This window comes from Triturus cristatus, chromosome 5_1, assembly GCF_964204655.1.
Source record: "Triturus cristatus chromosome 5_1, aTriCri1.1, whole genome shotgun sequence".
In the NCBI taxonomy this organism is placed as follows: Eukaryota; Metazoa; Chordata; class Amphibia; order Caudata; family Salamandridae; genus Triturus; species Triturus cristatus.
Genome location: NC_140587.1, coordinates 26,931,649 through 26,957,014, shown reverse-complemented (window position 1 = coordinate 26,957,014; position 25,366 = coordinate 26,931,649). Strand labels below are relative to the sequence as shown.

Here is a 25,366-nt window from a genome sequence, read left to right as displayed (position 1 = left end):
CCCCCCGCAGGCCATGACAAAACTTTTCTTAGCATTTAACCTCAGGCCCAGCCTATCCATAAAACTCGTATAAAAAGAAAGAGCCCTTTGGAGGCCAACCTGTGTACGAGCCATGAGAACCGCATCATCGGCGTAAAGGAGGGAGGCTATCGGGCGTGCGTATACCCTCGGGGGATCCCTGGTGTGTGACACCAACTCCTGTTCCAGGGCGTTTGGATAGAGTGAGAACAGGAGAGGTGCCAAAACGCAACCTTGCCTGACGCCCCTCTCCACCCTAAAAGATGCAGAACACTCGCCCTTCAGTCCATAACGGACTTTTGCCCTTGCGCCAGAATACAGCTGTCTCAAGAAAAGTATTATCACAGGGTCGACTTTTAACGCATTAAGGACTTCCCACAGCTTATCATGTATTACACAGTCGAAAGCGGCTGTGAGGTCGACAAAAGCCAGGTAGAGTTTCCCTGGCTTTGCCTGTGTATATTTACCAATTAATACACCAAGATTCAGGATCTGCTCATTGGTGCCTCACCCAGCTCTAAAACCATATTGCACGTCGCTTAAAATATCGTTTTCTTCTGCCCATGCTTGTAGATGATCTAGGACAATTCTACCGGCGATCTTCATTAGGGAGTCCAGCAGGGATATTGGGCGGTAGCAGGCGGGGTTCCCTCGCTCACCCTTTTTAAAAATGGGACCAGGCTTGTAGGACCCTTGTCAGGATGGGACCCCACACCTCAAGGTTTGATTTATAGAGGTCTATAGGTATCCCATCTGCGCCCGCGGCCTTGCCTCCACTACTGGCCTTCACTGCCGCGTTGACGTCCTGAAGTGAAATGTGAAGGTTGACAGGCCTGAATTTCTGTTTCCCTCTAGCAGTATATTGTTCCTCGTCAGTGGGCACCTCGTCACCCTCTATTGAATACACATTGGAGAAAAAAATCTAGCCAGGTTCTCTCGTCGATTGCCACCTCCATAGTTGGTTCTTCCAGGTTATTAACTAAGAATGGGGCGTTCACAGCCGACCAAAATTTGGAGCTGTCTTTACTCTCGGCGGCCTCGCAAAGATTTCTCCAAGCATTGTCTTTCAATTTGTTCACCCTGGATTTTCTTGCGGCATTATACAATTTCCTGCAGGCCCTAATCTCACTGCTGTCTCTTTCGGGTCTATGCAGAGCTTTCTTCAGGTTTGAATAACATCTGGTGCAATCCTGGTCGAACCATCCCTTCCTAGGATTACCTGTACCTCTGCATTCCCTGGACAATGTGCTTTTCACAACCTCGGTGATACAGTCAAAAGCTTTTAAGACATCATCATGCGACGGGTTATCACTTAGACATGTTGTAATTGGATCTATTGCCTTGGAAACTATTTCATTATTGAGCTCTGCAGGGTCCCGGCTAGCCCATCGTATGGCATAGCCGTTCTTCCTGCCCAACTCAATATTCTGCAACCATGCCATACTGGTACATAATTTTCAAGATGCGCTGTTAGCGACGGCTATGTTCACACTGATGGCCAAATGATCACTCATGGTATTTTGGTGAATTTTGTAACCTTTCACATAATTAGCGTGATGATTGGGGATAAGAATAAAATCAATGATTGATTTGGCACCTCTACCAATGAATGTATGGCCAAAATCCACCTTAGGCGTGCATAAGCAGTTAGAAAAGCCAAAGTCGTATTTAAACGTGAGCTCATTTAAGAGCTCACCTTTGGCTTTGTGCTGAAAGTGGACTAGAGAATCATTCTTATTCAGAGTTAGGCCGCATTTACCCGAATCTATAAGTGGGCACAAGCTAGTATTGAAGTCACCACCCCAAATGGGGATTAAGGTTATGTCGCCTCTTAATTTTAGGTTATTAATTTCCCTACTAAGCTTTTCTAATACAGACCCCAACTGATCCTTTTCCACATTATTATAGAAATTAATCAGAACCAGAACAGTAAACAGATCCATATGAATTAAGACGATTTGATAAAAAATGTCTGCACACACCATCTCTAAATTACATACCCCCAACAGGTTAGACACATATACACAAAGCCCCCCTTTTGGTCTGCCAAAAGGTGATCGAATTGCAGGAGTGTGGTATGTTTTAAAGCCATTAATGTGGACTCCGTCAATTACCCAGGTCTCTTGTAGGCATAAGATATTAAAATTACTAACAAAGTCCAGCCAGGCGGGGTCATTCACTTTTTGCTTTAGGCCTGCCACATTCCAAAAGCAAATGCTACAAATCCCAGCCTGATGGTCAATAAAATCCACAGTAGTCCCCAATCTGATATTTTTACTAGCTTGGGTGCTGCCTCCATCGTCCACTTGTTCCGGCACAAACTGGTCCAGTGAAGTTGGTGCACCCCATATTGTACTAGTAGGAGGGGAAGGCACCCTCAGGGGTTGTAAACTTTTAGTTGGTGGTCATTCATTCTCGTCTAGGGTAGATAAAGGGGCAAATCTATTTGAGACAACTAAATTGTGGTAAGGGCCCTCCTTATTCCAACAATGCAAACCTTGGTTTTCAACTGGATTTTTAAATGGCAAGCGGTAAAAAAAGTCCAACTGGCGGACTTGGATGCTAGTGTTAGTAAGGTTCAGGTGTTGGAATCTTGACAAGATTTCATTAACAAGAGCTGGTGAACCTAACGATAGTACTATACAGTCTCCTTTATAAGGTTTGCTGTTAGTTCCAACCCAGTCCACTCTCCTCACCATTTTAAATTCCCCGAAGAGTGCGTTTGTTAAACCAGTCCTGTTTCCCAACCAATTTAGGGTTTTATTTCTTAAGGCAGGCCAGGTTTCGTTAGCTGCTGGATCCAGTTTGGGTACATTGGCTAAGATGATAGTATATGGTGTTGCAGCCGGAGGGAGGTTAAGTGTTTGGGCTCTATTAATCGCCATCTTATTAATATCTTCTCCCCCCGTCCGTCTATCAAGGGGTTTATAGCCTGCCCTACCCGTCTCATTATGCCTGGAAGGTTTGCCATCTACTAAGGGACTGATAGTAGTAGTCATGGAGCCGTGATTAGACGAGTCCGGACGACCATTTTGCCCCAAAGCTGCTAGTGCGCCCGTGTCGGGCCACACGACAGTTCCGCTCGAGCCCTCCCTCTCTACTCGATCGTAACCACCTGTTGGCCTCTGGGGCGCCGTACCAGCCCCTAGGACAGCAGAGGGTTGGGCCGCGAGCAATTTATCCAAGCATTTTTCCATTTTCTCTATCCTAGTTGAAAGAGTGTTTAGTGATTTTGTGACAAATTCCTTTAAATCTTTAATGATTATGATTAGATTGGCCGATTCACATGTAGAATCGCTACACGTCTTTTTCCCCTTCATTGCACTTGGTATGCCTAAGTACTTTTGTGCATTATGTTTAACATTTTTTTGTTTCCCCTGGCACTTTTTTGGTTGAATCCTAGTTTGTGTAGTGGTAGAAATGGGGTGCGGGTGGATTACTATCACATCCTCGTTAGGAGTGTTATTTGATGGCTTTGAAATAAGTGGGGTACCCATGCTGTTAGGTGAGACAAGGGGGTCGCAAGCTGCTGTTCCTGCTTGGACAGCGTCGTTATTAACCTGGATGGACCCATTAGTCTGTTGAGCGTGATTAGGGGTACCGGGGAAATCACTCGTTCCCGCCCCTTTATCCCTTGACCTGTTACTAACCGTGTTCCTCAGTTGGGGTGATAAAGGATCTGCTGTATCATTATTTAGTGTCTCTTCCACTGAGTTGATCTGTCTTTCGATGTCCCCAACGGCCCCAGTTAAATAATTCAATAGGGTCATATTGACCTTCCTATGTTTGCTGGGTATTTTAGGTGAATGGTTTACTGTCTGTTTTCATTTCCCCATTACAAGCGTTTTAGGTCGCAAACATAGGACAGATGAAACACTCAAACAACACTGTGGGAGCACAAATGCCAATAAATTTTTACCCCAGAAACAACTCGCCCCAGATGCAGAGCTAAAGCTGTGCGGATAAGCCCCTATATAGGGGAAGGTCCGAGGATGTTAACAACGGCGAAGCGAGTTGTGCTAGATAACGAAAGGGTCCGACCTAACCAAGGAAGTACACAATCAAATATAATGAAGAAGGGCTACAGGCTCACAATAAGGGGCCACAATGATGGTCACAGTACCTTTGTGTGCAGTCCAGGAGTTAGCACAGGAGGCCGGAGGTTAAGGGACAGGCCCTGCCCTGGCTCGTACTGGCAATGACGGGCAAGGACGGGCCCACCCTTGGCCCGGGCGCGTCCCGCGCCGCGAGGTTTGTCGGCGCTTTTTAGCGCGATTCAGGTTGTTGCCGCCTCCCACCTGGAAGCGGAGTCTCTTGGGCGACTGAGTCCAGTAAAGTGCAGGTGCTTACTAAATCCCCCTTACAGGCTTGTGCTGTCTTGCATCACCTTGTTTGACTCAAGGGCAAGGCAAGCCCTTTGCACATCTGTCCCAAAGTCTCTAAAGACGGAGCCCTTGTATTTGCCCTTTGATTTCTGCTAAAAAAATATCTCGGACCAGAACAACAATCATAGTCATTCACATCTACCTTTCCTGAACCTAAACCACAGCTTCAGGAAGGTAGCTTTTTCTGTAAAACTTTGCTTTTCCACATCAAATTCCAACTTTAATTGGGTTTTGAAGCTGCTGTATGATGGGATACGAAAAAGATCACGATTTCATAAATAGCATTCGACTAACCACGCATTTTAGCCACAGTGATCGAAGCAAAAATCCCCAAAACAATTTTGTAAGACGACCTCAAGTACATATTCATAAGATAGCAATTTTCAGCAACATCTTTTTGAAGAGGAATATGGTAACATTTTAAAGAAAATGTGGAGATAATAAAACAGCTGTTCAATTGTGGTTTGTGGGATATGAGCAATAAGCCTAAAACGTAAAGTGAGGAGTACCTCTCAATATGAGATATATTTAGCTAAAGAATAATGATGGATTAAACCCAGATCTGTGACTGGGGGTGAGTGTCTGAAAAGGTTCAGTGCTCTGTCCATCATCCCTTTGTGTTTGCTTCATATATTTAACCCACTACACTTTGCCTGGAATATCTCATATCACCTTTCTGCCATTTATTGTGGCACTGGTTTGCTCAGCATATAACCTAAACACATTTTTTCAATGTGAGGAGTACTTAACGGAAGATTTCTAACGCAAAATATGATTACACTTATGTAACAAACTTTTGGTTTGATGTGGAGAAGAGAAGTAAATGGAATGTGCCAGGGAATGGTTGATTTCCCCCATGTACATCTTGTTGCATAGTCAATTGGGGTTGCTGCAGATGGCTGATATTCCACCACATAAAATAATCCAGATGTTCCATCGATGGTGTCATTGTTGAGGAAATAATGGTAAAAGTAATAGCATATTGGTGCCTGATGTGAGTGATGGATCTGCCACTATGTCTGTTGAAATTATTACCGTGACAGTCTGCTGCACACAAGGAGTGGACTTTCAGGTAACGATTATCACATTCTACTTCACCCAGCACATTAAGCAGAGTAGACATTCACTCATTGGCAGTGTACTCCCACTTTGTGAGTGCATCCCAAGTGTCCACACTTTGAGATGGAAATTCCACTAGCGAAGTAAATCCACTAGCAGAGGAGGGCATGTGTGGATGTTCCATTTAAGTGTCTTTTTTATTGTGCTTACATCAATGCAGGTGTAGAAACAGCTACTGCTGCAGGAAACTCTCTGCATTTGATGGAGATTCCAACTCTGTCTTGGCATAGAAGGAAAATGCACCACAATGGTGGATCAATTGTCTGCTACTTAATCTCGGAAGTATGCCCACAGATCCACTACAGGGTTATGAATAATATGCATTCGAACTCATTGATTTTGATCGACAATCTGCAGTTTATTTTACAAACGTATCATTACAAAATGCCTTTTTTTAGTCCCAGTTATCAAACATTTAATCCACAGACAAATGTGCCATTGAACCAAAATCAAGAGTCAATTGTGGCTACGGAGGAATCACCAGAGAGAGGTGCAATGAAAAAGGCTGCTGCTGCGACGACAGCAAACTGGAAACCATCTGGTGCTTCAGCCCTCTCCAGCCGAAAGGTAAGGTGCTAAGAATGGATGTAAGTGTATTCAATTTCCAGTTTGTTGTTAAACAGTAGCTGCTATTTTCAAATATAAAAATATTGACTAGTATTGGACACTGATTTCCTCTCTTTCTGGAGTACATGTCAATTCCACTTAAGAAACTACTTACACAATTTCCCCCACCCCACTATCTATGTGATACAGGGAAGTTTGACTTTGAATACCTTGGATTTGGTATCACCTCTGTAGGATTTTGTAAAGTTGTTTTGGTCTTAGATCACAAATGTGATTCTTTCATGGAAACACCTAGTGATGACTACAGTTACCTGCCTTACTAAGACTGTATCACAAAATATAAACGCTTTGACAGTGACCATGTTGGTCCCTGAAATGAGTGGGACGTGTGACAAATAGATGTCCGTTGTTTGACAGTGTAGATTTCAGTAGGCTGGTTAAATAAAGGGTAACACAAAGAAAAATAACTTCAGGTTCAATGAAGGCGGTATGTATTTAAAAAGAAATTGTGCACCGCTTTCTCTTTTTAGAATTTAAAATCATATACAAATTAGTATGTGATAATGAGAAGTGTCTAGGCGGGGCAGCCCGGATGCTGACAGTAAAGGTCTATGACATCCAAGTGGTAGACTTGTTATGAAAGTTGTCTCTAACATGAGTTTTCTTGCCTACTGTTATACTAGTAGCTTCAAAAAGGTTAATGAATCTGCTAACAGTGAAAACATTTCTGGTGCTTGATTTCACTGTTAGCACATTCCATAAAACTAATTTTATACATCCTCTGGTTTAGCTTTATTAAAACATTAAAACCACACCACATAGCAGCTTGGAAAATATTGGGCAACTCATTGCAATTTGCTGTATTTGTTTTTTGTGACTTGTTGGACCCGGCCTCGTGGCGTGGTCCCCAACCCTCCTGCCTGACCCGACGGGGGCAGCCCCCACCCTTCGGGGTCCCTCCGGATTGTACCTTGCTACCCGCACCAGCCTACGCGACATGGCTCGCCCCGGCCTCGGCCCCAGCGAAGCCCCGACATCGAGGCACCAAGATCCGGCCAGGGGGCACCAAGTGGCCACTCCACCGATCCCGGAGGGGGGGAGTTTCGATGGGACCCCCAACCGGTCCCCAACGCCTGGTGTCGATCGCCCTCCGGCCTGCCAGGACCCTGGCGCCTCTCCCGCTGGGTGTCTGGCCTCTCCCATCCCGGCCCCTCCGCCCCCCAGGCGCAAGGGTCCGGACATCAAAGGGGTCCAGACCTATATCTGGGGCCGCCTCAAACCAAGACGGCAGTTGTATCCTGGAGTCAAGAGCCCTGCTGATCGGATCTCAGCTGACCCTACGGAGAAAGACTTGGACCTCTGAGCCCTGCTGACTGCATCGCGGCTCCCCACTTTTGCTGAGAAGAAGACCCTCCCGGAACATCAGAGCCCTGCTGACCTCGTCGCGGCTTGACCTCGCAGAAGTAAACCATCGGAGCCCTGCTGACCTCGTCGCGGCTCGACCTCGCAGAAGTAAACCATCGGAGCCCTGCTGACCTCGTCGCGGCTCGACCTCACCGCAGCAATCCCCCGAACCGTACGGAACCCCCCGGCTCGAGGATTGAGAGCTAGGCGCAGGGTGTCCAGTACCAGGCTAAGACTGAGACTGTCCCGCTACCCCCTCCCAACCAGACTTTGAGACTCTCTGGGATCCCTCGATCCACCTGTGGTAAATAAAATTCCTTTACCGGGACTTAATTTGATACAGAAACATAATAAAATAGCTCAGTAAAATGAGAGGCAGAATCCGTGATATTAGAGGTTCGGAATGGGCTTTATTCCAATGATCGATTATAATCGGTTGCTCCAAGTTCCATCACCACGGGGGTTCAGGAAGTGAAGTACATACTTTATTGACAAGAAATGATTTTTATAGCACATACATTACAATGAAGCAAATGCAGTAGGCGTAACAATTGATAAGGAAAATGACGATTTACATGCGTAACCGAAAATGGGTGTAATAAGGAGTAAAAAGGAACATAATTGGTTATGATGTCACATATAGGTGGATCTATAAGATAATACTTGGCATAGATGCGCGCGCAGCAGCATGACGTGTAATTGACGTGCAACTAGGGGGTGAAGGGGACTTGACATTTAGCTCTACATGTGGAGACAAAAAGTCTGGGGGGTCAAGTCAACCTAATCCCAAATCATATCTAACATCCTATGTTTAAAGAACTATGTTATCCACAAAAGAAGGACTCTCGGACAGAATCTATTCTATACTGACTGTGCGTGCGTGTACAAGCGTCTAAGTGTCTACACTGAATGCGAGGGGGTAGGAATATTCCATGGTAACAGGGCTATGAATTACTTGCATGAGGACAGAGAAGCCGAGCCTTTGCTCAGTAGCTGGAAGAATGTTTACTTAAACTGCTAGACAGGAATGCATCGGCTAAGGAGTGAAGCAGATAATTTGAAGGTGAAATACAGTTCTTGGCAGAGAATAGGCTGATGTCAGGCTTCGTGAGCCGCGCAGAGAATGAGACAAAGTTCATGGTCACAGATGCAGGCTCAGACTCGAGTTTTCAGAGGCAGAAGGCAAGAGGAGTTTGATGACAGAATCAGGGCCTACTTGCCTGGACTGTAAAATGGCATAAGTGAACCATACAAAGCCGGTGGCCTTTCATATTTGGGAATGGAATATCCGGCCTATTCATGGCGGATCTGACAGAGGACATGTTGACGGTGGACGCACATGTATTTGCGTCTTCATAACTGGAACTGGAGGGAACATACATGTACTTGTGACATGCACATAGAACCGTTGGGGTCCAAGATAGGGGACATAACTGACCAGAAAAATCCATATTTCCACATTCCCTCCTTGTCCCCTACTTGCCCGTTAAGAGATATCAATCTTCATCAATCCATTGATCTGTTCATATAGCATCATTTGTTCTTCTTTCTTCTTCCGTGACGAATGAAATCTTGGTGGTGGAATACACGATGTGGTACACAGACCACAAATCGCTGGTCCACATTGTAGACATAGACAGCAACTGAATAGTATGAGAAGGCCAATACCTAGGAAGGATAAAACTCTCCATCCCCAGGCTGATATCACACTCCAAAACCAACTGGACCAAGTCCAAGTGCCTGGGTTCTGGTGTATCTGGTTTACAATCTTATGAAGGCGAGTGATGGCTTTATATACAGATGGCGAATTTTCTGGTATGAATACGCAGCAGCTTGATCCGATGACCCTACAAGCTCCGCCCCTATCAGCCAGGATGACGTCAAGGACAAGACGATTTTGAAGCACAACAATCCGCATAGCAGACTGCTCTTCTGTTAAATTGCCTAAGGCGGAAATAGTCTCATTCACTACTGCTTCAAGGGTTCTAGTTAATCTACGTATCAGCTTACTATTAGTAACAGTACCTATATAGGGAAAGATGCCTTTATTAAAATCTACATACTTGTCCCATGCCGTCTCAGTGTAATCGACAATGGGGAGATCTCTCCGCTCTCTGTTGTGTACTAAATGAATATTTCTATAATAATCAGGAGGAGCTAGGAAAACAGGTGGCAAAAGGAATGCAATGTAGCAGGTACCATCCCAATCTAGAGGAAGACGCATATATGCAGTCTGACCACATATAAAGTAGGAGTGGCGATAAGCTCTAAATGAAGATTTGCCTTGATCACTGAATTCTACTATAGTAGTGCATTTACTATGGCCCATATGTATGGAACCAACCTTTCTTACACACAATTCACCCTTCGCTGGGAATACTGACATGGTGGGTAAGACTAGTTCAACTTCGGATACGACATTTAGAATCATGAGATTAGGTGTAAAATTACCTAATCCATATACTTCATTTTCTAGATCAGTACCTGTTCTTTTGGGGCGACCCTCCTTGTCGGGGTAGCAGACCTTGAGTAAAACTAGGTTCAGGTTTCCCCATACCCAATGATCTTGGTAAACTGCTGTGTCTGAGTCTATGGAATTGATTAAACTAAACCATGCTCCACAGGAGCCATTATGTGTAAACGGATGTGGAAAGAAAGGCAGGACTCCTTCATAATTCTGATAGGGAGGGAGCCGGCCACACACACCCAACAATTAGTGGCATTACTAGTCTGATGGGAATGATGTAACATACTAATGAAAGTGTTATTGCGCAGCGCAAGTCTATAAGACAATTCATGCGGAGGTAAGTCACTAAAAGAATGTTCAGCAGTAACATTATAAACATGGCTAGAAATAGGGTAATATATGTGCAACAATATACTTGCAGTAATTATTAAAAGACTCAAGAAAAACAAGATTAATAATGTCACTATGCAGTGGCTACGCAGTGATTTACAATACGCCTGTCGTTTCAACATTTTCCGGGTGTTTTCTCTACCCAGGTCCAAGGGATACATGTCAGAGACAATTCAACCGCTTCACCTTGGAGAGGACTTAAACAATCAAATTGCTCGACTGGTTGGGCCTAAGCTTTAGTTTATAGTGTTCAGAGTTACTCTGTTCAACAAAAGGAAGTTTTGAGTCAATGGGTGAAGACACACGAGGTGGGCTGTTTACATCTGCAGGAAGTCCATGACATTTCTTGATATGACTTGAATGAATCCAGCCTTTCCTGCCTTCAATCTTCACGGCTGTTCTTGTGGTCAGCAGGACCAACTTGGGTGACTTCCACCTGGGCTCCAGCTGAGTCTTTCGGTCGAAATTCCTCACAAGTACGAGGTCCCCCGGAACTACGTCATGGGGTTTCACCTCAGTGTTGTCGGGAAAGGCGGCAGCTACCTGTGAACGACAAGATTGTAGTGCAGACATCAAGGAAGCCAAGTAATCTGTCAGCATATTACAGTCAATATCAGTTATTTTGCGTGGTATAGGCGTCCCCCACATATTTGGTGGTCTGCCGAAGATCACCTCATACGGGGATAGCCCTGTTCGAGAGTGTGCTACCATTCTCATGTAAAAGAGTGCAACGGGTAACGCTACTACCCAGTCGACACCTTTCTCTCTGCATATTTTGGACAATCTGATTTTCAGTATCTGGTTATGTCTTTCTACGAGACCTGCTGCCTCGGGGTGTCGGACACAGTGGAATTTCCACTGATATCCTAACAGAAGTGAAACGTGTTTCATTAATTCGGATGAGAACGGCTGGCCGTTATCTGAGTGAACAACACGTGGTAAACCGTATCGTGGGAAGAATTCTCGAACCAACTGTTTGGCAGTAGTCGGGGCAGTGTAATCTGAAACCGGGTATGCCTCTGTCCAACGGGACAGAGCGCAGACAACTACGAGAACATATTTGAATCCTCGACATCGTTCCATCTGGATATAGTCCATCTGGAGGGCTTCAAAAGGGTGATTAGGAGGATGAAATCCACCCTGTTCTACGGGAACGCTTTTTCCTGGGTTAAACTGACAACAGATCATACAGGTACGGACCTTTTGTTTGGCTGCTGCTCGTAAATGTTTATTGAACCAAATGTGTTGAATGCTGTCTAGCATAGCTTTTTCTCCTAGATGTGCTGGACTATGTATAGTGTTAATTATAACTTGGACCATTGAATCAGGAAGGAACCATACAGACTTTTCCTTCATCATCCATCCTTGGTCCGTTTGGATCCCTCCTAATTCAGTCCATTTCTTTATTTCGTCTGGTGTAGCATGTGTCTGTATGTCAATTACGTCAAGAGTAGGATCTTTAACTGTCATACAATGTGTCGGTGTCGGGACTATTGTCTTTGTCATGTCGGGGGTTTGAGTTTGAGCAATCTGTTTAGCTGTTCTGTCGGCTAGATCATTGCCTTGGGAAATGATATCAGTAACCTTCGTATGAGCCTTACATTTCATAATTGATATTGCAGTGGGTAGATGTATTGCATCTAATAAGGCATGAATGAGGGGTCCGTGCTGAATGTGGGCACCGTGGGAAGTTAAATAACCTCTCTCTCGCCACAGCACGCCGAAGTCATGTACAACTCCGAATGCATAACGTGAATCAGTGTATATGTTGACTTTTTTATTCGTGGCTTGAATACAGGCTTGTGTCAGAGCGATGAGCTCTGCGGCTTGAGCTGACAAAGTATTTATACGATTAGTTTCAATGACTTCAGTATCTGTTGTGACTGCGTAAGCAGCCACTAACTCTCCTGTACTTGTTCTCATACATGAACCATCTACATACAATGTCAGGTCTGGATCTGACAATGGGACATCGGTTAAGTCTTGTCTGGGTTTTGTCGTTATTGTAATAACTTCAATACAGTCATGGGCTAGTGGGTCTGTTCCGGTTACTGGCAAAAGTGTGGCAGGATTCAATGTGTTACAGCGTCTGATTTCTATATGTGGCTGAAACAATGTAAGTTCGTATCCTGTAAGTCGCGCTATAGTCAAGTGTTGTGTTTGCGTTCTATTTACAAGAACCTCTACTGCGTGTGGTACTTGAACTGTCAATGGATGTCCTAACACTATGGCATCGCTTTGTCTGATTGCTAAAGCTGTCGCTGCTACTGATTTTAGGCACGCAGGCAACGCCTGAGCTACGGGATCTAATGTACTAGAAAAATAAGCACATGGTTTGTGTGATCCTGCTTGTTCCTGTGTGAGTACTGACAAGGCAGTACCTTCGCGTTCTGTAACAAAGAGTGTAAACTGTTTTCTGTAACATGGCGTTGCTAAAACAGGTGCTTGACATAAAGCTTTCTTTAGGCTTTCAAAAGCTTGTGTATGTTCCTGAGTCCAAGGGAGAACAGCCGATGTGGCCGCCTCCTGTGTTGTTAACTGAATGAGTGGTTTTGCTAGAAATGCGTACTGAGGGATCCACTGCCTGCAATATGAAGTGAGGCCTATGAAAGCCCGTACTTCCTTTTGTGTCTTGGGTATTGGCATGTTAGCTATTAACTGAATGCGGTCCGGTGTAAGCTGCCTTCCCTCCTTGGACAGCGAGTGACCAAGATAAACAACTCGCTGTACACAGAATTGCAGCTTAGAAGGGGACACCTTGTGCCCCTTTTCGGCTAGAAATTGTAAAACTGTCAGTGATGCTTTTTCACATTCCGGTTCGCTTCTCGCGGTGATCAGCAGATCATCGACATATTGAAGCAAGGCAGTGTTAACTGGCATGTGGATACTGTCAAGTTCTCGTTTCAGTGCTTGGCTATAGATGCTGGGGCTTTCTGTAAATCCTTGAGGTGCGCGTGAGAATTTAAAGCTACGCCCATTTAAACTAAATCCGAACAAATATTGGCTTTCCGGATCTATTGGGACGCTGAAAAAGGCATTCTTGAGATCAATTACAGTAAAGAATGTTGCTTCGGAATCAATAGCTGTCAGTAATGACGAGATATCTGGGACCACAGGAAATTGTGGCACAATGCATTTGTTTAACTCGCGCAGATCAATAACCAATCGATATACTGGCGGGGCCGTTGGATCTGTTTGTTTAAGAATCGGAATTATCGGTGAATTACATACATTGGAGTCTGTTTCCACAACTACTCCTTGGGCAATGAGCTCGTCAATGATTTGTAGTAAAGCCACTACAGCATCTGGTGGTAACTTGTATTGTCGCATTCGTGGTAGCACCACTCCTGCCTTTAATGTGACTCGATATGGTGTAATATTCATGCAACCAACATCAGTAGGGCCTTGTGCCCATAGATGTGTAGGTAAAATCTGCAGTCGGGGATCCATGTCTCTAGACACATAGTGACCTTTAAAATCAGGTAACAACAACCTTACTCCTTCCGGAGAACAACATATTATGGCTCCTAGAGCTTTCAGTGTTTTTATTCCTAACAAGTTTTCTGGATATGATTTAGTAAGCAATAAATCTGTAGTTCGGGTCAGAGGTCCTATCGTAAGTGGAAGAGGCTGTGATACTTCATTAACAATAGGTTTTCCTGAAAAACCAAGGGAAATATTCTGAGAGCCTGAGAGGGGTGCCCCTGGAACTTCACTACGTTTTATAGTTGTTCGACTTGCCCCTGTATCGAGTAAAAATTTTCTATCTTGGCCTAATAATTCACTATGTACATAAGGTCCTTCTTGATCTACAGGAATCTCGATAAGGGGTAAGTCAACTTCCCTCTCTAGGCTAGTTCATGCGTAACGCTGATACTCAGGATATTCACACTGTGCGGTCTGATACATTTGTCGTGTTGTTGTCTGTGTGGCAGCAACAGGCAACGGTGGTGCAGCTGGCACAAACTGTATTGGCTGTTGTGCGGCTGGCATGGCCTGTGCATGCTGCAGAGCTCCTTGTTCATTCTGATCTTGTCTGAGTGGCCGTGATCTTTCTTGTGTTTTACCTATGGCGATATTATGTTTTAAAACTGGACAATCGTGTACGTAATGACCTGGCTTTTTACAATAATTGCATGTCCCTTTTACAGGTCCTGCTGAATCGGAATGTGTCATACCCTTTTTATGTCCTTCAGCTGGAACTGTCTGGGAAACTAGCATTTTCATTTTCGTGTCTTTCATGCGTCTGTGTTCATGTTCTTGTTCCTCTCTAATTCTATTGTGATGGTACTGTAACATTTGTAACATTTGTGATGGAGTGTTACCTTGCCAGGTACTCTCGAATTTTAATACTCTATTCTTTACTGGGGGCAGGGCATTTTCTACTAATTTTGTTACAAACAGATGCGGGTATGATTCACTACTTGCTTTTATGCCACTATTTATACCAAAACATTTTTCAAATCGGGCATAGTAATCACTAGTGTCTTCATCTTGCTTCTGCTTACAGGCTGAAATTGTACCCCAATCTTCCTTTTTCGTAGTTAATAAACGTGGCAGTACCTGTACTAGTAAACCTGGTAGTGCTTTAGTTTTATCCCCAAGTCCTGCTCCTGCAGTTCGGGCCTTTTCTTCCGCTTCTAACACTGACCATTCTATCTTTTGGTCTCCTACCTCCCACTCTTTTTCCTTGAGTTTCTCATAAATACCAGCAGGCATCAATACCTTTAATATTGTCATAATGTCGGGATAGGTATACTCTCCCATGAGTAACATGTCTTTAATTTCTCGGTGAAAACCCGCTGGATCTTTGTCATGACTGGGTACCACTTTCTTCATTTGTAACAATTCTATTTTCGATATGGGCGTATATACAAATACGCGCTTAAACTCGTTGTCCTCGCCTTTTATTGGGTGCACTTCTCGTAAGGGATTCTGTCTATCCATGTGATACGTGGTTCTTTCCTTGACGGGCAATGAGACATGCTCTGAGCTTACAAAAAGAATATACTGCTTTCTTGATTCTAGAATTTCTTTAATTAATTTAGTACCTGAACCTCTCCATTTATTCATAAGCAATTCAGTCAATATGTCAGGTAAGGGACCAGGGTCCGAATGCTGACTCCGATATAGTATAATGAGTTGTTGAATCATATAAATCCCAGCTAACCTCTGTTCATCTGGGGTGAGATTCAAAAATGTGCGTGCTACTGTATCATCACTATATTTTCCGGGACTGTCCACCCAATGGACAGCTGCCCTGGCTAAATCTTGTTCATCCATAGAATCGAGAAAATGATAACCCCTTCGTTCTCGTAGTAGTTTGTCGGCGGTTTGGAACGAATGCTCGTTAGACCTTATATTAATTATAGGTATTTGGAAATTCCTGTTATTATCTGGACATATCGGACGTATCGAGTCAGTAAGACATCTATTACTATTACAGGATCTTCCTCTACCTACATAGGCTATGGTGTCCGACTGTCTCGCGGGCAGTCCTGACCCTTCTTCCTCGCTTTGTTCGAACTCGTCTACCTCTAATCTTTCTTCGTGTAGGCGTTCTATTTCTTTACGGATCTTTCGGCACATGGCTATTATACAATTTTGCTTGTCATGTCTCCCTTCTGATATATTCTGGCTCCATCGGGTAAGAATTTGCATTGCTTCCGGGTCTACCCCCGGTCGGTCTTGATTTCTGATCACACAATTTATGAGGAAACGTAACAGTTCCCCCTGTATCTCTACTTTCTGGTATTCCATAGCTCTGTTAATACATTCTGGATCTCGCCCTGTTTGGACAAAATGATATATTTTATCTAGATGCGCAGTCATTCCTGGTAACTTCCCTAAATACACTGCGGCTCGTCTGATACGCAATGATGCCAGGGTCATTTCGTCCTCTTTACCGGGCACAGGATCATATCTACAATCTATAAGAAGTTCCTTAAGCGTACGGGCACTTATGAGTTTGGGTGTACGTGAATGTGCTGACTCTTGAAAAGTAAGTTTATTTATTCTGGGTGGCGTAGAAAAAATATTGGTAGCACCTCCCGTAGCCCCATCTGGGGTGTCGGGTGTGAAAGGATTCGTTGAACGTGACACAGCAACTATAGGTGTGGACACAGCTATAGAAGTAGCTGTAGGGACAGATGCAGAAACAGATGTGCTTGCCGGAACTTGTGACTCGATCTGTTGCTGTAGGGATACGGGTGCTGGATCTTGGCGTTGGACCTCCCTGGTATGCGGTCTATGTGGGGCGGAATTAGCATACTCGGGAGCTGCGTCATCTAAATATGAGGAAAGAAAAACATCTTCTGCGGTTCTAGGATGCCCCTTAGGATGTACCTTTATTGGGAGTAATGGGGGTGGCAAGTCTTTCGGTATCTCTGGAGTAGCCTTAGGTAATCCTTCGGCTAGAAGGGGATACATACCATTCATAAGGGCATTTCTTTGTCTATCTACTTGTTCTGATTTCACTCGGATACCTTCCTCAATTAATAGATTTTCTCGAACTTTATTTGAACTCTCTTTATTCTTTTCTTCCTGTCGGAGTGCCTTTTCTGTGCGTCTATGAGATTCTTTACACCATAACTCAACGGCGTCTTTCTGTGACTGTCTGACTTTCCTTTTCCATAACTCTTCCTCGACTTTCATGATGCACTCTGCATCCCAGGTCCCCGCTGCGGGCCACCTCTGACTTTCTGGTAATCCCTTGGTGTAGTCTACCCATAAATCAAGAAATAATATAGCGTCTAAGCCATGTTTGTGATACATGAAGTGCCCTGGAGTGTCCCTAGGAGGAATAGGGACGGCTTCTTCGAGTACCCCTTTTCTAGTAGTGATCTGTCTTAATTTCGAAAAGAGCGGCATATTGACAACTGATCCGATACTTAATCTTGAACACACTTAATACAAAAGCACAATAATGAACAACCATTCATACCACAATATGCAGGACGTTTAACACATTAAACATTAAACATTAAACATTTTTCTAACCTTTAAAATAACCAACAATGATGATCGTCTGCATAACTAATCACCAAGCTTAATTCTTGACAATAACTAGATACTTCGGAATACTTGATATACTGCTAAACAGTACAGATACACTGCTAAAACAGTGCAGACCGGATTTGTGTACCCAAACCCGTCTTGACCGGCACAACCTATGTGCACGTCAGAAATGCCTCCCCAGTAATGGTACTCACCGGGTAGCTTCGGAAACGGAAGGCCTCGGCAACTGAACTTGAACCGGACTGGACTCGACTCGACTCGTCGGAAACTGGACTCGACTTCGAACTGGTGGGTCTCTGTATACCTCGGATCTTGCTCTCTCAGCTAGGCTCTGGTCGGGATACTTCGCACTTCTCACCGCCTCGTCTGGGTGTTGATCGCAGCCTCAGTCGCCCCCGCTTGACCGGAGGGAGATACAGGAAATCCTGCTGGTACGCGTTATTGTCCGTCCAGCTGTGGCAGGAGACCGGGCCTGCAACTCACCGCCGGCGCGTGAGATGAGAAAGTGTCCCTATTCGGGCGCCATTCATGTGGTAAATAAAATTCCTTTACCGGGACTTAATTTGATACAGAAACATAATAAAATAGCTCAGTAAAATGAGAGGCAGAATCCGTGATATTAGAGGTTCGGAATGGGCTTTATTCCAATGATCGATTATAATCGGTTGCTCCAAGTTCCATCACCACGGGGGTTCAGGAAGTGAAGTACATACTTTATTGACAAGAAATGATTTTTATAGCACATAAATTACAATGAAGCAAATGCAGTAGGCGTAACAATTGATAAGGAAAATGACGATTTACATGCGTAACCGAAAATGGGTGTAATAAGGAGTAAAAAGGAACATAATTGGTTATGATGTCACATATAGGTGGATCTATAAGATAATACTTGGCATAGATGCGCGCGCAGCAGCATGACGTGTAATTGACGTGCAACTAGGGGGTGAAGGGGACTTGACATTTAGCTCTACATGTGGAGACAAAAAGTCTGGGGGGTCAAGTCAACCTAATCCCAAATCATATCTAACATCCTATGTTTAAAGAACTATGTTATCCACAAAAGAAGGACTCTCGGACAGAATCTATTCTATACTGACTGTGCGTGCGTGTACAAGCGTCTAAGTGTCTACACTGAATGCGAGGGGGTAGGAATATTCCATGGTAACAGGGCTATGAATTACTTGCATGAGGACAGAGAAGCCGAGCCTTTGCTCAGTAGCTGGAAGAATGTTTACTTAAACTGCTAGACAGGAATGCATCGGCTAAGGAGTGAAGCAGATAATTTGAAGGTGAAATACAGTTCTTGGCAGAGAATAGGCTGATGTCAGGCTTCGTGAGCCGCGCAGAGAATGAGACAAAGTTCATGGTCACAGATGCAGGCTCAGACTCGAGTTTTCAGAGGCAGAAGGCAAGAGGAGTTTGATGACAGAATCAGGGCCTACTTGCCTGGACTGTAAAATGGCATAAGTGAACCATACAAAGCCGGTGGCCTTTCATATTTGGGAATGGAATATCCGGCCTATTCATGGCGGATCTGACAGAGGACATGTTGACGGTGGACGCACATGTATTTGCGTCTTCATAACTGGAACTGGAGGGAACATACATGTACTTGTGACATGCACATAGAACCGTTGGGGTCCAAGATAGGGGACATAACTGACCAGAAAAATCCATATTTCCACACACCTGTAAATATTGCCACAGCAACCTGCCCTGATAACCGATAAAAGCGTATACGAATAAATACCCTGGCTGTGTCCCTTTGTGGTGGTGGAGTTGCTTGGCTGATACGATCATAGGAGAAGGACCTCGCCCCGGAGGCTTCTCAGCGGCGCTCGGCTACTCGCCTACGGAACGGCGGCCCTCGGGGTGGTCAGTCCGACACCATCCGGCTCCCGGAGGGCGCCCTTCTAACATGACTAGATAAGTCATAGTCATATATCACTTTATTCGGAGTTAAAAAAAACATCCATAAAAGCATTTGTACAAAAGAGAGGTAAAAAAGCAATAGGAGAGGAAAACATGTATCCAATACATTTCACTTTCTAATAATAGATTACAGTGATATGTGCTTATAAAAATAGACTCCCTTGTTAAAACTTATATCCAATTCATTTCAAATAAATTACAGTTTATATATAATATAAACGTCTGGTCCTCTTATTAAAAACATGTACTTATCAGTCTCTCTTTACACATTATATTTGAAAATTTTCCCTGGGTTTTCCCTTTTTTCATGTAGCAATACAATTCTGGGTTATTTTTGTGTTCACTTCCACATACTTTTCCTCCCATTGTGTTACCTATCTCCTTTGTGGGTGTTCTATTTATTATAGACTAAATGGCGACCGCTGTTATATTTTTCCTTGCTTAAAAGACACCCCATAAAAAAGATGACAAACCACAGCACATCTCTAAAGTTGGCATCGATTGTAAAAATAAATATGCGTGGCGACATTGTGTAAAAGACTTGTATCTGATAAGTGGTAAAACATATCTTTTTCTATATACAGTATAAAATTTACAAAAAAGTACCACGTCCTATCATCGCTGGGGCGATTTGGGAGATTTGAGGACCAGCCATTCACAGTAGGGAAAGTGGTTAATCTGTGGCATATATCTAGTCTTAAACGGGTAAGGACAAACCTGTGGCGAGTGTTAAAAACAGATTTAAGGTATGGCTGAATATTAAAAGTAGTTAAAATTAATATGTGTTTTTGGACACTAGGTTTAGGAAGTTCAATAGTCATTTTTAGTGATCTCAAATGTGCCATTGCGTCCTTTTGTAACATTTTTCTGCTGATAGTACCAAGGGATTCTGGTTTTTAAAAGTACTCGGGGTGGGCCAAATCACACAAAAAATGCTGAATGTATGCCAATCTTGGGATGCATAAATAGAAGGCTGATTTTAAGCAGTCACCAATTATTGCTTGATTAAGAACTGTGTGGTCTGAGGTCCATATTTTGTGCCACAGCAGCGTTGGTTCTAACTTAATCAAGTCTGCGACAAAGGGGGCACCGAGTTCAGTTTGGATTACATATACTGAGATGCTTTTGGGGATTGCTAAAAGGTATCTGAAAAACATATTTTCTATTAATTGCAGGTCTTCACATTTTTCGTAACGCCATATGCCTGCACCGTAGAAAACTATACTAGGGCATTTTGCTCTATATATATTCGGCATCATCTCAGGAGGGATTGAGCCGAGATGAATTGCAAGGCTTCTGAGAGCCCAGCAGACCTTACTAAATCATTTCTGACTGTTGTCGATAGCGTTGTTCCACAAACTGCCCTTGTCGAATAGGACCCCTAAATAAGAGAAAGAATCAGTAAACCCAATCTTTGTTCCAGTTATTGCTATATATCCCTACATTTTGTAGGGCCCGTGTGAGAAGGTGGCCTGATATATACTGTCCACTAGTTCTAGTGGTACAAAAGGGGGTGGTGATGGACGGAGCATCAGAACCAATCAAACACTCACACCCAGTCAACAGATCTGGGTTTGATCCATCACCGTTCTTTAGCCCACTCTGCCACCCCAGTTCAGACATGGCTATATGCAAATCAGTCTGACCCTGTGCCTCATGGGAACAGTCCAGCCCGAACTGCCAAGCCATGCCTTCCCTGGACCAGAAACAAGCTTCCTAGGACCGGTTTCTGGCATTTCAGCCGTCTTCAGCCAGGCTTGCTTGAATCCAGTGGCAAAGTGAGCAAGGGACTCACGTCTGAGCATACCCTGCCAACTTATGGCGAACAAAGCGGTACAAAAAGGGGTGGTGATGGACGGAGCATCAGAACCAATCAAACACTCACACCCAGTCAACAGATCTGGGTTTGATCCATCACCGTTCTTTAGCCCACTCTGCCACCCCAGTTCAGACATGGCTATATGCAAATCAGTCTGACCCTGTGCCTCATGGGAACAGTCCAGCCCGAACTGCCAAGCCATGCCTTCCCTGGACCGGAAACAAGCTTCCTAGGACCGGTTTCTGGCATTTCAGCCGTCTTCAGCCAGGCTTGCTTGAATCCAGTGGCAAAGTGAGCAAGGGACTCACGTCTGAGCATACCCTGCCAACTTATGGCGAACAAAGCGGTACAAAAGGGGGTGGTGATGGACGGAGCATCAGAACCAATCAAACACTCACACCCAGTCAACAGATCTGGGTTTGATCCATCACCGTTCTTTAGCCCACTCTGCCACCCCAGTTCAGACATGGCTATATGCAAATCAGTCTGACCCTGTGCCTCATGGGAACAGTCCAGCCCGAACTGCCAAGCCATGCCTTCCCTGGACCGGAAACAAGCTTCCTAGGACCGGTTTCTGGCATTTCAGCAGTCTTCAGCCAGGCTTGCTTGAATCCAGTGGCAAAGTGAGCAAGGGACTCACGTCTGAGCATACCCTGCCAACTTATGGCGAACAAAGCGGTACAAAAGGGGGTGGTGATGGACGGAGCATCAGAACCAATCAAACACTCACACCCAGTCAACAGATCTGGGTTTGATCCATCACCGTTCTTTAGCCCACTCTGCCACCCCAGTTCAGACATGGCTATATGCAAATCAGTCTGACCCTGTGCCTCATGGGAACAGTCCAGCCCGAACTGCCAAGCCATGCCTTCCCTGGACCGGAAACAAGCTTCCTAGGACCGGTTTCTGGCATTTCAGCCGTCTTCAGCCAGGCTTGCTTGAATCCAGTGGCAAAGTGAGCAAGGGACTCACGTCTGAGCATACCCTGCCAACTTATGGCGAACAAAGCGGTACAAAAGGGGGTGGTGATGGACGGAGCATCAGACCCAATCAAACACTCACACCCAGTCAACAGATCTGGGTTTGATCCATCACCGTTCTTTAGCCCACTCTGCCACCCCAGTTCAGACATGGCTATATGCAAATCAGTCTGACCCTGTGCCTCATGGGAACAGTCCAGCCCGAACTGCCAAGCCATGCCTTCCCTGGACCGGAAACAAGCTTCCTAGGACCGGTTTCTGGCATTTCAGCCGTCTTCAGCCAGGCTTGCTTGAATCCAGTGGCAAAGTGAGCAAGGGACTCACGTCTGAGCATACCCTGCCAACTTATGGCGAACAAAGCGGTACAAAAGGGGGTGGTGATGGACGGAGCATCAGAACCAATCAAACACTCACACCCAGTCAACAGATCTGGGTTTGATCCATCACCATTCTTTAGCCCACTCTGCCACCCCAGTTCAGACATGGCTATATGCAAATCAGTCTGACCCTGTGCCTCATGGGAACAGTCCAGCCCGAACTGCCAAGCCATGCCTTCCCTGGACCGGAAACAAACTTCCTAGGACCGGTTTCTGGCATTTCAGCCGTCTTCAGCCAGGCTTGCTTGAATCCAGTGGCAAAGTGAGCAAGGGACTCACGTCTGAGCATACCCTGCCAACTTATGGCGAACAAAGCGGTACAAAAGGGGGTGGTGATGGACGGAGCATCAGAACCAATCAAACACTCACACCCAGTCAACAGATCTGGGTTTGATCCATCACCGTTGTTTAGCCCACTCTGCCACCCCAGTTCAGACATGGCTATATGCAAATCAGTCTGACCCTGTGCCTCATGGGAACAGTCCAGCCCGAACTGCCAAGCCATGCCTTCCCTGGACCGGAAACAAGCTTCCTAGGACCGGTTTCTGGCATTTCAGCCGTCTTCAGCCAGGCTTGCTTGAATCCAGTGGCAAAGTGAGCAAGGGACTCACGTCTGAGCATACCCTGCCAACTTATGGCGAACAAAGCGGTACAAAAGGGGGTGGTGATGGACGGAGCATCAGAACCAATCAAAAACTCACACCCAGTCAACAGATCTGGGTTTGATCCATCACCGTTCTTTAGCCCACTCTGCCACCCCAGTTCAGACATGGCTATATGCAAATCAGTCTGACCCTGTGCCTCATGGGAACAGTCCAGCCCGAACTGCCAAGCCATGCCTTCCCTGGACCGGAAACAAGCTTCCTAGGACCGGTTTCTGGCATTTCAGCCGTCTTCAGCCAGGCTTGCTTGAATCCAGTGGCAAAGTGAGCAAGGGACTCACGTCTGAGCATACCCTGCCAACTTATGGCGAACAAAGCGGTACAAAAGGGGGTGGTGATGGACGGAGCATCAGAACCAATCAAACACTCACACCCAGTCAACAGATCTGGGTTTGATCCATCACCGTTCTTTAGCCCACTCTGCCACCCCAGTTCAGACATGGCTATATGCAAATCAGTCTGACCCTGTGCCTCATGGGAACAGTCCAGCCCGAACTGCCAAGCCATGCCTTCCCTGGACCGGAAACAAGCTTCCTAGGACCGGTTTCTGGCATTTCAGCCGTCTTCAGCCAGGCTTGCTTGAATCCAGTGGCAAAGTGAGCAAGGGACTCACGTCTGAGCATACCCTGCCAACTTATGGCGAACAAAGCGGTACAAAAGGGGGTGGTGATGGACGGATAATCAGAACCAATCAAACACTCACACCCAGTCAACAGATCTGGGTTTGATCCATCACCGTTCTTTAGCCCACTCTGCCACCCCAGTTCAGACATGGCTATATGCAAATCAGTCTGACCCTGTGCCTCATGGGAACAGTCCAGCCCGAACTGCCAAGCCATGCCTTCCCTGGACCGGAAACAAGCTTCCTAGGACCGTTTTCTGGCATTTCAGCCGTCTTCAGCCAGGCTTGCTTGAATCCAGTGGCAAAGTGAGCAAGGGACTCACGTCTGAGCATACCCTGCCAACTTATGGCGAACAAAGCGGTACAAAAGGGGGTGGTGATGTCTGAACTGGGGTGGCAGAGTGGGCTAAAAAATGGTGATGGATCAAACCCAGATCTGTTGACTGGGTGTGAGTGTTTGATTGGTTCTGATGCTCTGTCCATCACCACCCCCTTTTGCACTGCATTGTTCGCCATAAGTTGGCAGGGTATGCTCAGACGTGAGTCCCTTGCTCACTTTGCCACTGGATTCAAGCAAGCCTGGCTGAAGACGGCTGAAATGCCAGAAACTGGTCCTAGGAAGCTTGTTTCTGGTCCAGGGAAGGCATGGCTTGGCAGTTCGGGCTGGACTGTTCCCATGAGGCACAGGGTCAGACTGATTTGCATATGGCCATGTCTGAACTGGGGTGGCAGAGTGGGCTAAAAAATGGTGATGGATCAAACCCAGATCTGTTGACTGGGTGTGAGTGTTTGATTGGTTCTGATGCTCTGTCCATCACCACCCCCTTTTGCACTGCATTGTTCGCCATAAGTTGGCAGGGTATGCTCAGACGTGAGTCCCTTGCTCACTTTGCCACTGGATTCAAGCAAGCCTGGCTGAAGACGGCTGAAATGCCAGAAACTGGTCCTAGGAAGCTTGTTTCTGGTCCAGGGAAGGCATGGCTTGGCAGTTCGGGCTGGACTGTTCCCATGAGGCACAGGGTCAGACTGATTTGCATATGGCCATGTCTGAACTGGGGTGGCAGAGTGGGCTAAAAAATGGTGATGGATCAAACCCAGATCTGTTGACTGGGTGTGAGTGTTTGATTGGTTCTGATGCTCTGTCCATCACCACCCCCTTTTGCACTGCATTGTTCGCCATAAGTTGGCAGGGTATGCTCAGACGTGAGTCCCTTGCTCACTTTGCCACTGGATTCAAGCAAGCCTGGCTGAAGACGGCTGAAATGCCAGAAACTGGTCCTAGGAAGCTTGTTTCTGGTCCAGGGAAGGCATGGCTTGGCAGTTCGGGCTGGACTGTTCCCATGAGGCACAGGGTCAGACTGATTTGCATATGGCCATGTCTGAACTGGGGTGGCAGAGTGGGCTAAAAAATGGTGATGGATCAAACCCAGATCTGTTGACTGGGTGTGAGTGTTTGATTGGTTCTGATGCTCTGTCCATCACCACCCCCTTTTGCACTGCACTAGTTCTAGTGGGCACCTTGTATCAGTCCAAACAACCCCTTATGGTGAATGGTTAAAAACAACCTTATGTGAAAGCTATCCTAGTCGTAGCTATGGAGAGCA

General features: G+C 45.5%; 1 protein-coding gene across 8 annotated transcripts in view; it reads left to right on the top strand.

Annotated features, from left to right (window-relative positions):
- The window catches only part of LOC146829991 (uncharacterized), a 328,887-nt gene that overhangs the window by 84,582 nt on the left and 218,939 nt on the right, over positions 1 to 25,366 (top strand). For 7 of the 8 annotated variants that reach the window (XM_085604235.1, XM_085604231.1, XM_085604230.1 and 4 more), the window contains exon 7: positions 5,949 to 6,089. The exons of the other annotated variant lie outside the window; for it this stretch is intronic. In XM_085604235.1, coding sequence (XP_085460361.1) covers positions 5,949 to 6,089 — 141 coding nt within the window. The remainder of the gene's footprint in view (positions 1 to 5,948; positions 6,090 to 25,366) is intronic. 8 annotated transcript variants of the gene reach the window in all.